Source organism: Balaenoptera physalus (genome assembly GCF_965194825.1).
Source record: "Balaenoptera physalus genome assembly, chromosome: 13".
NCBI lineage: Eukaryota > Metazoa > Chordata > Mammalia > Artiodactyla > Balaenopteridae > Balaenoptera > Balaenoptera physalus.
In genome coordinates, this window is record NC_138892.1 from 18586021 (window position 1) to 18599024 (window position 13004).

The 13004-nt window shown below is 45.0% G+C and overlaps 1 protein-coding gene across 5 annotated transcripts in view; it reads left to right on the plus strand.

Moving 5' to 3' along the window:
- The window catches only part of NT5DC3 (5'-nucleotidase domain containing 3), a 56039-nt gene extending 43035 nt beyond the window's left edge, over nt 1–13004 (plus strand). For 4 of the 5 annotated variants that reach the window (XM_082419449.1, XM_082419452.1, XM_082419450.1 and 1 more), the window contains 3 exons: nt 3556–3696; nt 8918–8982; nt 11753–13004. In XM_082419449.1, the coding sequence (XP_082275575.1) occupies nt 3556–3696; nt 8918–8982; nt 11753–12005 (459 nt within the window). In that variant the 3' untranslated portion in view covers nt 12006–13004. The other variant, XM_082419453.1, reaches the window with a different exon arrangement.

Below are 13004 nucleotides of genomic sequence, written 5' to 3' on the forward strand. Positions count from 1 at the left end.
ATCATGTCTGTCCAATGGGTTGAGGTCTAGTGGCAGGAATCGTGGGAGAACTGGAAAACTGAGGTTTTCATCCCATCTCTGCTCCTTATTAGCTGTGTGACCATGGGCACATCCCTCAAGCCTGGATGTCTTCTTTTGTAAGAAGAGTAAGATAAGCTAATATATACAAAAGTGCTTAATAAAGTAGAAACAAAGTGCTCCCTTCAGGATGTTGGCACTCCCAGAATGTCCGGCCAGGTGATGTGGCATCACAGCATGTACCTCTTGCTGTGTGGCCTGTGGGCCTTGAGGATATAACTGTGTGCTACCCTGGAGGCATGTAGGTACATGGTCCCATGAGGTGACACACACACAGACAGGTCTTAGCACTATGAGAAGTAGTTTGTCAAGAATGTAATAGTTTGTCAAATGTGGTCCCCATGACATCGGCATCACCTGGGAACTTGTTGGAACTGCAGATTCTCCGCTTCACCCCAGGTCTCCTGAGTTAAAAACCCTTGGGGTAGGGCCCAGCCATCTGTGTTCTACACAGCTTTCCACACTAAAATTTGATATCAAGATAATGCTGGCCCATAGAATGAGTTAGGAAGTGTTTCCTCTTCTTCAGTTTTTGGAAGAGTTTGAGAAGGATTAGTGTTAATTCTTCTTTACATGTTTGGTAGTGAAGCCATCTGGTCCTGGGCTTTTCACTGTTGGAAGGTTTTTGATTCTCGATTCAATCTCCTTCCTAGAGGTCTATTCAGATTTACTGTTTCTTCATAATTCAGTCTTGGTAGGTTGTGTGTTTCTAGGAATTTGTCCGTTTCATCTAGGTTGTCCAAGTTGTTGGCATACAGTACTCAGTTCACAGTACTCTTTTATAATCCTTTTTTTTTTTCCCCCCTGTAGAATTGCTGGTAATGTCACCACTTACATTTCTGATTTTAGTAATTTGAGTCTTCTTTTTTTCTTATTAAAGGTTTGTCAATTTTGGGTTTTTTTGCTTTTTTTTTGAAGAACCAATTCTTGGTTTTGTTGATTTTTCTCTATTGTTTTTCTATTCTATTTATCTCTGCTCTAATCTTTATTATTTCCTTTGTCCTGCTAGCTTTCAGTTTAGTTTGTTCTTTTTCTAGTTCCTTTAAGGTATATAGTTAAGTTGTTTTGAGATCTTTTTTTAATGTAAATGGCTATTGCTATTAATTTTCCTTTTTAGTATTGCATTTGTTGCATCCCATAAATTTGAGTATGTTGTTTTTTCATTTTAATTTGTTTCAAGGTATTTTCTAATTTCCCTTGTGACTTCTTTGACCCATTGGTTGTTGAAGAGTATGTTGTTTAATTTCCACATATTTTGGAATTTTTCACTTTTTCCTTTTGCTGTTGATGTCTAGTTTCATTCCTAGTGATCAGAAAAGATACCTTGTATGATTTCAGTCTTTTAAAATTAATTAAGACTTGTTTTGTGATCTAAAATACAGTTGCTCCTGGAGGATTCTCCATGTACACTTGAGAAAAATGTGTATTCTGCTTTTGTTGGGTGGAGTGTTCTGTACATGTCTAATCGATCTATAGTGTTGTTCAGGTCCTCTGTTTCCTGTTTGATCTTCTGTCTGCTTATTTTATCCATTGTAGAAAGTGAGCTATTGAGTTTCCTACTATTATTGTAAAGCTGTCTTTTGTTCCCTTCAGTTCTGTTAATGTTTCCTTCATATATTTTGGACCTCTGATATTTGGTTGATATGTGCTTAGAATTGTTATATATTTTTGGTGAATTGACCCTTTTATCATGATATAATGTCATTCTTTGTGTCTTGTAACAGTTTTTGATCTAAAGTCTATTTTGCCTGATATGAGGATAGCCACTCCTGTTTTCTTTTGGTTACTATTTGCTTGGAATATCTTTTTTAATCTTTTCACTTTCAACCTATGTGTGTCCTTAGATCAAAATTAAATGTCTTGTAGACAACATATAGTTGGATTCATGCTAAAGTTGGAAAACCACTGTTTTAAAGTGATCAGACCAATTCATTAACACGTCAGAAGTTATGTGGGCGATGAATGTTACCCTTCAAAGGAATCTCTTGAGAATGTAGATCCTTTAATACTGCTGCTGTTTCTCAAAATACATTTAGATGCCCCTTTTGGGATATATTTGAGAGCCAATTTGAGGCATAGGAGAAAATTAGTTTCATTATTATTAATTTATTATCATGTACTAGGAATGTTCCAAATGATTTTTTTTTACCTATTTTCAGAAATAAGATCCACCTTCAAAAGTTTGCCACCACTGGGAATATTTAAAAGAATGTGATGTATGTAGGGTCTCATATAGTATAGGAGAAAGAGAACTGTCGAAAGGTTTAAAGAAATTCAACCACTGAAGAAGGTAGGCATCCTTAGGACATACAGAGTAGGGATTCTAGTTTTAGGTGAATAGCAGAGTGAATTTTCAAAATAGTAAACCACATACCACTTCTCTCCTTAAAACCCTTAAAAGCTCTCTCCTTAAAAGCACCCCTTTCTTCCTCAGAGTAAAAGCCTGATTTCCTATAATTGCCCTCAAGGCCCTGCTTGATCTCTCCTTCCCCAGCCTCCCTCTATGAAGGCACCTCCTGCCTCTGCCCTCTCTCCTACTCTGCTCTAGGCTACCTGCCTTGCTGTTTCTTAACACACCTTGCTCCCAGCATGTTCTTGCCCCAGAGCCTTTGCACTTGCTCTTTTTCCAGGCAGAATTTTTCTTCTCCCACACGTTTGCATACTTTTACTCTCCTTACCTTCAGATGTATTAGCCTTGTCTTCCTAATCTCTCTATGTAAAATGGTAACTCCTTTTCCCTCTTATTCTGCTTGATTTTTGTCCGTTGTATTTCTCACCACCTGCCATTGTGTATTTACTTGCTTATTTTTTGTCTCTATTTCCCATGAGAGCAGGGAATTGTTAAGTTTTGTTCATTACTTTATTGTCAGTATCTAGAACAGGGCCCGGCAAACTGTAATATTTAATAACTGTCAAATGAGAAAATTAACAGCCATTCATTATGGTGATTGTGTATCTTAGATTTTCCAGGACATAACTTAGATATATTCTGGCTTATTAATGTCATATCATGGGATTACAATATTTGGAATGAAAACGTGATCATATATGTTGGTACTGGGTGATCATTCCCAGTCTGAGATTCCCCGTAACCCAGGAGGCTTGGCACACGGTCGGTGCTCCCCAGCGGTCTGTGGCTGAACTGAATGAAGACCTTCAGTAGCATTTCAGTTGAGCCTCTTTCGGCCTAAATGTGGTTTTATAGACCATGGTTAATGATTCCAGATCCTGTGTTTCTGTGGGGGCTGTGATTCACCGCAATTATTTCCGGAACAGAAACTTTCTTGGGGTGAAATGGTCAAAGCCTGAGGCTAAATTTGTTTTAATTAAGTGTAATTCATTGAACTGGGCTTGGTTAATAACTAACATTACAATTAAAACGTAATTCAATGGATGTCTGTTGCCTCCGGGAAAGGTCATGAAATGGTTTAAATTCTGTTGAGGTTAATGTTGACTTCTTGTGATCTTTGCATTCAGGACTTGACCCTGAAGCATGGCTGGCGAACGGGTGCAATCATCCCAGAGTTAAGATCTGAGCTCAGAATCATGAACACGGAGCAGTACATTCAAACTATGACCTGGCTACAGACCTTGACTGGGTTATTGGAGCAGATGCAGGTTTGGGATTTTTTTTCTCTCCTACTTTTTCTTTAAGCCTGAGGTTAGTCCACCGGTCAAAGTTATTTTCAGGTATTTTTATGTTTAATTGTGGTCCTGAAGTATGAGGCATAAATTATCCTGCAGAATAACCACTGGGGTGATTTTGCCCCTAAAAGAGTCTTGCCATTTTCCCTAAAGAGAATTTTTTTAAATGGCTCCCAAAGCCATTTGGAGAAAGAGTTCTGCGGGGAAATCTGGTGTCCTTACTTCCCCACTAAAGCCCCATTGGGAGATCAGTGGGATTCCAGAACCTCTGCCAGGGTTTGGGTCCAGTCCTGCTTCTGCCTTTAGCCTGCGGTGGGACTTCTCCGTTCTGGGCCTCTGTTTCCCCATCTGTAAAATGGAATGAACACTTCAGGCTGGGTACCACGGCTTACTGGGAAGAGTCTCAAAGCAAGAGTCAAGATCCCTGTGTGCAGCCTCCGTCTGACTTTGAAGATAATACCTACCGTTTGCTGGCTCACTGGAGTTCAGTGGTGTATTTTTCTTTCTGTAAGTTACATAGCCAGTTTGGGGCAGTTAGTGAGGAAAGTGGTTTCAGCAGTGAGTTTCTGGCCCGTGGAAGCTGCCCTGTGTTGCAGCTGCGACCCCTCCCCAGTCTCACGCGGCACCTTGCCTTCTCGCCTGGTTCAGCTGGCCTGGCCCGCAGCTGTCTCGGGGTGAGTGCCGACTCTTGTAGGTGAAGGGGCGTGGATGCTTGTTTGCTCTCTTGGCTGCAGCCTCTGGCCATGGCCCGGTGCCCACGGCCTGCCAGCCTGCTTTGGAAATGGGCCGGGAGCCACCTTGCCCGGCCCAGCTGGCAGCAGACTCGGGCAGGGCTGCGGGGAGTGGCAGGTCCTCACTCCAGGGTGCACCCTTGCAGGGCATGGGGCCTCACGTCCCCCGGGCCTCGCTTCCAGCGCGCTCCGGCTGCGTTGCTCCTTGGCTCCTCTCTGACGAGGACTGCTTCTGTTTTCCTTCCTGTGCTTGTCCGTGAGGTGACTGTCTAAAAATAAAAGGCATCAGTTCTGGGTTAATGTAGCTTTAAGTCTGCGCATAGGTCATACAGTAAGAATAGTCACTCTTCAGATGCCAGGCACTGTGCTGAATGCTTGCTCTGCAACATTATTCATAACGCGTCCCAGCTGTCCGGTGTACGATTTTCCAGTTTAGAATAAGGAAACTGAGTGTTTGAGAGGTTGGGTAACATGTCCAAGGTCATAAAATGACAGAGCAAGAACTTGAACCTAGGCTGCGTGGTGCCCAAGTCCCGGCTTTCAAGCACTGCACTGAAGTGCTGCTTTGCCGTGCGATTTAGAGCTCTCGGGTGTAGCCGGACCCCTTGCCTTAGGCGCGGTCTCTCTGTGACGCAGGTGGCTGGTCAGCTACACAGATGCAGCCTGCAGGTAGATGGTGTCGCTGCATTTTAGCTTTGGGGACAGATTTATTTCTTGTTTTCCTGTCTCTGACCTGTATAAGAAGTTTGATGAATAAGGAGTGTGTGTTTTAGAGAACGCAAGTGCTGGGAAGATTTCTGTGATTTATAGAGTTAATTGTATAAGGCGTGGGGTTAGGGAAGGAAGAAAAGGGAATTGACATTTATGCTGCCACCCCATTTTACAGGTGAGGAAACAGGCTGAGAGATAAGTAACTTTCCCAGAATCTCAAAGTTAGTGACAGCAGAATCAAGCGATGTAGAAGCAAGAACTTACTATGCTCCAGACTCCAAGGGCTTTACGGCCATTTCATTCAACAACAGCTCTTGGAAGCGGGCACTGACATCACCTCATTTTACAGATGAAGAACCGGAGGCAGAGAGGAGAAACTAACTTTCTGGGCTTAGACCAGGCTGTCTGGCCCCAGAGCCCTCATCTCCGTGCTGTGTCACCTCGGTGTCTATAACGCTTTTTACAGCATTCCGTCAGGGTGCATTCACTAGGACATAGAGGAGGGTGGCTGATAATTAAAAAAATATCCCAAGGAGCATCACTTCTGCCTGTTCCCTATCTACTCTCTCCTCTGCCTCTGTGTTCACCTGGAAAACTATACATTATTCCAGTGATCCTGTGTCAGATGTTTCTGTAGCTCCCCTTTTTCCGATAGTATGCACATAGCATATTATCTGGACTGTTTTCTGAGGAGAGAAATTTGTCCTCTGAGGTTGGGTGTGATTTTTTTTTTTTTGGAAGCCAGCAGTGTTGTTTGGAGCCAAGTCTGATGAATTAAATGCCAGTGTTGAAATTTTGGTTTTAAAAAAGTAGCTATGAAGAATAATTTTTGTTCACTAGCCTTGAAGTGCACTCTCAAGTGGTATGCCTCATGGTGGTAGCGCCGGTGGATGGTGTGGTGTATAGTGTAACCACGTTCCCAGGTAACCACGGCCGAGCCACGTTTAACCCGGGGTGGACAGGCTTCTGCAAAGAGCCAGCTAGTCACCGTGTTAGGCTGTGCGGGTCATACGGTCTCTGTCACAGCTACTCAACTGTGCTTGTAGCACAAAAGCAGCCTTAGGCAGTATGTAAACAACCGGTTGTAGCTGTATCCCTATAACTGTATTGGTGGACGCTGAAATTTGAATTTCGTATCATTTTCATGCATCATGAAATTATTTTTCTTTTGATTTTTTTTTCAACAGTTTCAAGAGGAAAATCCTTTCTTAAGCTCATTAGGCCAATAGAAAAGTGGGTGGTGGGCTGGATTTGGCCTCCCCTGGCACAGGCTGTCAGGCTGCTGGCTAGATGGCGATATCCTGCTCCCACAGGGCTGGGCTGGCCTGTACAGTACATTTTTGTAGATTGTAGTCGTGAAGGGCTGAGTATGCTAACTAATGAGTGAGGCTAAAGATGGCTGAGGTGGCTGCAGGATGGGCCTCTGGTGTGGGCTTCTGGTTAGTCGTTTCCCGTGCTAACTACCCACCCTTGAGTACGTGGTATCACTTAAAGGTTAATTATAACTAATTAATACCCAGTCTTTGAAGTATTTTCAAGTAGATTTCAGACACCTGAGATTGCTGTTTTACAAAGTTTGGCCTTGTAGGGGGATCAGAGCTGGAGAAAGGTGTGGCTCAGGAGAAATTGTTTTCTTTTAATGGGAGAGCCTTGAGCGTGTTTAAATGCTGATGGGAAGGATCCAAGTGAGGAGGTTGATCACGTGGGAGAGATGATAAATGATAGAGAAAGGGCAGGTGGGAGGGGGGTGTGGGTAGGCCTTGGATGGGAGGGTGCGAGGGAAGGCTGGGTTAAGGTGCACACCCCCAGAGCCCATATGCCCCCTCCTCTGGGGTTGCTCCCGGCTCAGATCTCTGGGGCGTTCCTCCTTAGCATGTCCCTTTGGCAACCTTGGGCTTCGCTGGAGATGATCCGTCATCCTTGGCTGCCCCCCATTCTGGAAAAGCTGTGCTGGAGAAAGTGCCTTGGACTTGGAGACTCTTCATGTCTGCGGAGGCTGCCCTCAGGTGGGGGGCCCACCTGAGGGGAGAGCGGAGAGGAGCATTCACGTGGCCTGTGGCGGCTACTTTCCAAAAGGAGGGAGCAAGTAGATTCACTTTGGTAATCTTTCTTCTGGTCACTAGTCAGAGAATTCTCCCCTCCTGCAAGTACGGGAGAAGCTTCTCCTTCATACTGGACACAAGTGCAGTTCGTGGGCCAAGAAGGGTATATGGGCAGAGGTGGGAGGGAACGTTCCCGCCCACAGACTGATACCCCATCCTGTGTGGTATCACATTGTTTTGTCCTGATCTGCTTACCTGGGTGTACCCCCCGCCAGGGCTCCATCTTTTCCTCTCTTACATCTTCAGTAGATAGCACAGTGCTTGCCACATAGTAGGTGCTGAATATGTATATGTACACGTGTGTGTACGTGTATGCGTGTATATCTGTGTACAAGTGTGTATATGAATGGGTGCATGTGTATGTGTGTATGTGTATATCTGCATATATCTATCTATATAAATAAATTCCTTGTGGCACCCTACAGAGTTTTGATCTAGTCTCATACTTTGTAGTGCCTAAGTTCTGTAGTGAGTAATTTGTTGATCTAAAATGTGAGCGCTAATTGAAACCACACTCGTAGGACCTACCTCAACACCTCCAGATGTGCTGGACCAGTCTTCCGGTGCTCCAGTAACACACGGCCAGTGGTCATTCAGTGGTGGCTGCTTCCGGCTGGTGTAGGCAGCAGTGCTGGGCCAGAAGTCCAGGTTACAAGCTCAGGGTTTTGTCTGAGTGGCAGAGGCCTGTCGCAGGTGACTTAGTCAAGCTGTTGACCTGGGCATACGTGATAAACAGAAGGGCCCTGGCTGCCACGTCAGAAGCAGATGGTTTGCTTGTTCGGTGTTTTCCTCCGGGTCCTGAGGCCGCCCCTGTGACCGTGGACTGCAGGGAGCCCCATCTGGCCCCTGTGGCCACGTGCACCTCTGCCTGCGCTCGAGGGTTCCCGTGTAGCCTCAGGAGCCTTGGAGAGAGACTTGGGAGATTCCATGTGTTAGGGTGTGTACGGTTGTCATTTTCTTTTTGCCTTTTGCTCACATTTCAGCCCACCCAGAAAATTCTCTGCTTCTCCGTCTGGGTGAGGTGCTCTGCCTTCTTGCCTTTTATAAAAACAATTTTTTTTTTTCTTAAACACTTTAAAAGATAATATTAAGGAAAAAGATTAAAGCCAATTATAATTCAACTACCCTTGCACAAATCAAAGAAAAATTTCCGTGTTAATTTCCATATATATGCACATGTTTTTTACATGCTTGTAATGTGTGGATGTACTGTTACACCTGCTATTTCCACTTAACTGCCGTTTTTGTGTGTGTGTGTATAATACGTATATTTATGGTATATATAAATGTGTATTAGGTAGCCTGTATTAAGTATATGTTTATGTGTGTAATGGATACATTACGCACGTATAATACACGTATATTTTATGTGGATGCATATGATTGTGCTATACAAAGCCTTTAATAATACTTTAGTATCTCTAGTTTAATAGGAGCCTTGCTTAGTGGCATCATAATATGCCATCTGCACTTGGTGGAGAAGGGCAGATTGCAGCCGGGAAGTCTGAAAATGTATTATTTCCTGCAGGTGCCTGTCTCTTAGACCTGAATAAAATTCCTCCCAGAAGAGCTGCCCATTAGAAAATTCTCATGACCTAATAGGTTTATTCATATCCAGAACCTTCTCAATAACTGGCTTGTGTCCTGCAGGTTCACAGAGATGCGGAGTCACAGCTGGTTTTGCAGGAGTGGAAAAAGGAGAGGAAGGAGATGAGGTAAGAGCGGCCTGTTTTGAATTGAGTAAATCCCCCACCCTGGCCACGCTCACTCAGCCCACACGCCTGGCGCAAGGCCTGCCTGAAGCAGCCTTCGAAACAGTCTTTCTCAGCTGCCAGGGGTGACTGTGACCCCCCAGCATCCAGAACGAGCCAGCTGCCGTTAGTGATGAGTGACATTTCCTCGAGGCAGCAGTGAGCTCCCTCACACCTGCCGCCTGCCCTCGAGTTTGTTGTCTGTCCATCCCTCCTCCCATCCATCCCTCCTTCCATCCATCCCTCCTTCCAGCCCACTTAACTTCCCCATTTGGGCAGCCATTGGTCCAGTTGTTGGCAATGCCGGTGGCACAGCGTGGCTAGTGGGACAGTAGCCACCGAGCCACAATTCTCCGGGCTTCTACAACCCTGGTGCTTATTTGTAACACTGCTGTTTTAGGAATGTGCAGTCACTCAGTATCATGATGTTTACTGGTGAAGAAAACCCATCTGCTGTCAGAAAAGTTTGGTGGGTGTGTGTCTTAAGGGAATGGTTATTCATGAATTTTTTTTTTTATTAAACTATTGTTGATTTACAATATTGTGTTAGCTTCAGGTGTACAACTTCAGATTCTTTTCCATTATAGGTTATTACAAGATACTGAATATAGTTCCATGTGCTCTACAGTACATCCTTGTTGTTTATATGTTTTATATATAGTAGTGTGTATCCATTAACCCCACACTCCTAATTTATCCCTTCCCCTCTCCTTTTCGCTTTTTGTTTTCTCTGTCTGTGAGTCTGTTTCTGTTTTTTAAATAAGTTCATTTGTATTATCTTTTTAGATTCCACATATAAGTGATACCATATAATATTTGTCTTTCTCTGTCTGACCTACTTCACTTAGTATAATAATCTCTAGTTGAATCCGTGTTGCCGCAGATGGCATTATTTCATTCTTTTTTATGGCTGAGTAGTATTCCATTGTATATATGTACCACATCTTCTTTATCCATTCATCTGTCAGTGGACATTTAGGTTGATTTTAAGGGAACGATTCTTCTTAAGAGGCCCTGTGGACAGTTGTGCTTTCCTGTAGAAGAGGATGGATGCTGGGCATGTAAACACTGTTGATGTGACCATTTCTGCTCTTGTGGGTCCCCCCACACCCCCCCTCCCGGGCACAGCTGTCCCTAAGGTTTGGAAGTAGTGCTCACTTCCTGGGTTCTGGCCTCTGAGCAGTGGGCAGCCTGGTGGGGCCGGTGTGCGGGGAGACGGGCAGAGTCCGTCCTCCTGGGCTGCAGAAGCCACGGCTGTATTGAATCAATCCCTCCTCTTCCCTCTCAGCGTGCTGGCTGTTGGGGGCTTATTCCAACGTGATTATTGGTCTCAAATGTTGGGTGACAGGGTGATGGGCATATAATGTCGTTTGACTCTGGGCCCCTTGCCCCTGAAGGCCAGACCTGAGTCCTACACTCCAGGGACCTCAAATTATTAGAGAAAGGAATCGTTTCACCCGGCAGAGATTTTTGTTTTGAATTCGAATCTCTAACAACCTCACATCTCAATGAGATTTTTCAGTAAAAGTTTAAAAACCATTTACGTTGCTCCACCTGCAGACCTAATTGAGGTCTTTCCATTTTCTGCTTTTTATTGTTGTAGCATCTGCTGTCACCATATGACGAAAGAAGGCCTTTACCAACAAGTGGCTTTTATCACACAGTTGTATAAAGGATTATGTTTTTTGCTGTGTTTATAACTGATTTTTTAACAGTCAAATGGTATTTATCCAGTTTGCTGGAACAGTCTGTGCGTAGGGGTCCTGGCCATTGGATCGGATGGTGTGCATATCCCGTGTATGTGTGACGGGGTGTTGTTTTACACACAGACGCGTGTCTGCACACCTGCAGGGGCTTAGAGCCTGGGTTAGGGTGAACAGTCTTGCAAGATGCCTGTAATCCAGGCTTTGAGGAGGTGCTTGAAGCTCTGGTATGGATGGTGGAGGTGTGTTTACGTCACTATGAAATAATCCTTAATCTCTCAGACATAAAGTACTTTTGAGTTTATGATATGCTTTTATTTCTCTTTCCTTACTTAGTTCTCAATAGAACCTCATGAAAAGGGGGCTTTCGTCCCATTCTGTAGACGAAGGGAGTTTGGAGACTCTGAGGACATCCTGCATCTCTGTGGAGCTTCAGAAGCAGCTCCCGCGCCCTCTGTTTTCGTTTGGGAAATGGGGTGTGCAGGTTTAGAGGCTCACGCGTTGCCGCTGGAGCCTTCAGCAGTGTTCTCTCTGGCTGGCCTAAGTGGGGAATGTGATCGGAGCCAATTGATGGACAAATGGACAGACTGTTTTCTCGATTAGAAATCGGAGCTGCTCTAGGCTAATTTGAGTCCTATACGTGTGAAAGAGTGATTTAAAAAATATCTTTTTATTGACGTATAGTTGATGTACAATATTCTATCAGTTTCAGGTATACAACATAGGGATTCACATTTTTTATAGATTGTACTCCATTTATAGTTATTATAAAAGCTATATTTCCTGTGCTGTGCAATATATCCTTGTAGCTTATTTATTTATTTATTTTTAACTTTTTATTTTATATTGGGGTATAGTTGATTAACAATGTTGTGTTGGTTTCAGGTGCACAGCAGAGTGATTCAGTTATACGTCTACATGTGTCTGTTCTTTGGGAAACAGTGATTTTGATTTTATTTGATTTCGGTAGCTAAAAGCAGACCTTTTGGGAATCACTTGTCTGTTGCTTCGCTCTTCTCTTGCCTCTTCAGAGAAATGACCAAAGGTTCCTTCAACACCCAGTTCGGAAGCTTGTTCCGCACAGACCAGAACCCCACGTACTTCCTGCGGCGCCTGTCGCGGTTTGCCGACATCTACATGGCGTCCCTGAGCTGCCTCCTGAGCTATGATGTCAGCCACACGTTCTACCCCCGGAGGACCCCGCTGCAGCACGAGCTTCCTGCCTGGTCCGACAGGCCCCCAGCCGCCAGGCTGCCGCTCCTGCAGGAGGCCCAGGCCAAGTAGCCAGCGGCCCAGGCACCCTGGGCGCAAAGAGCCAGGAGCGGCGGCGGCCCCGCACCGGGCAGACTTTGCATGGACGTGACTGTCGCTTACAGACATGCCTTGTGATATCTATTTTGTACATTACGGAGGATGCCCCCCAGCTCGTGAAGACAGGAGCTCGCAGCCCACGGGGACGGCCTTCCTGTACGTGTGGGGACAGCAGCTGGCTTCCTGTCAACACTCTGTGATCGCCCTTCTTGTTTACTAAGGTACCGCGACCGGCATCAGATTTTCTGGGACGGGGAGGCTTCTTGATACCATCTCTGGATTCCAGCAGGTGACGTTTTGAAACTCTTCTTGACTCTTCCATGCAAAACGCATGGAACAAGTGAACATTCACAGGCAGTGCAGGGGCCCAGTGATGTGCACCGGTGAAGTGCTCACAGAAAGCTGATGCTTGAGCGAGCGCTCCGATAGCACACCACGATGTCAGCGGCAGAGACGGTCCCCAGACAGCAGCCGGTTCCCAGATATCTTCTGGTACTAGGGCTTTGGCACTCTGGTGCCTCACTTGAAAGCAGACTCAGCCTCTCTGGAAGTCTTTCGTGAGAAAGAACAAGAGAAGTTGCAAGTCCTTGGCCTTAATGGTCCTCAGTATCCGTTTCCCGTGTCCTGCCTCCTGCGAGGGAAGGACCATTGTGCCCCAGGTGATGGGCAGGTTCACTCTTTTCCCCAGAAAAGGAGGGCAGAGAGGGAAGAGCTTCTGGTTAAATTCCAGCCAGCAGAACAGACTTTGTAGAATGAGGCTGTGAGAAACGAACAGGTCAGAAGACAAATGCCAGTGCATTTGTGGTGTGTCTCCCAGGACTTTATTTTACCTGAAACTGCTACCCGTATATTGCTTGAATGTGATCATTGGAGGATGGAAAATGAGACAAAAAAAATGTCCTTGTAATGAAGTGCCACGCCATGATGCCTACCGACTGTGTTGTGGTCTTATTAAAATGTGTATTACCAGAA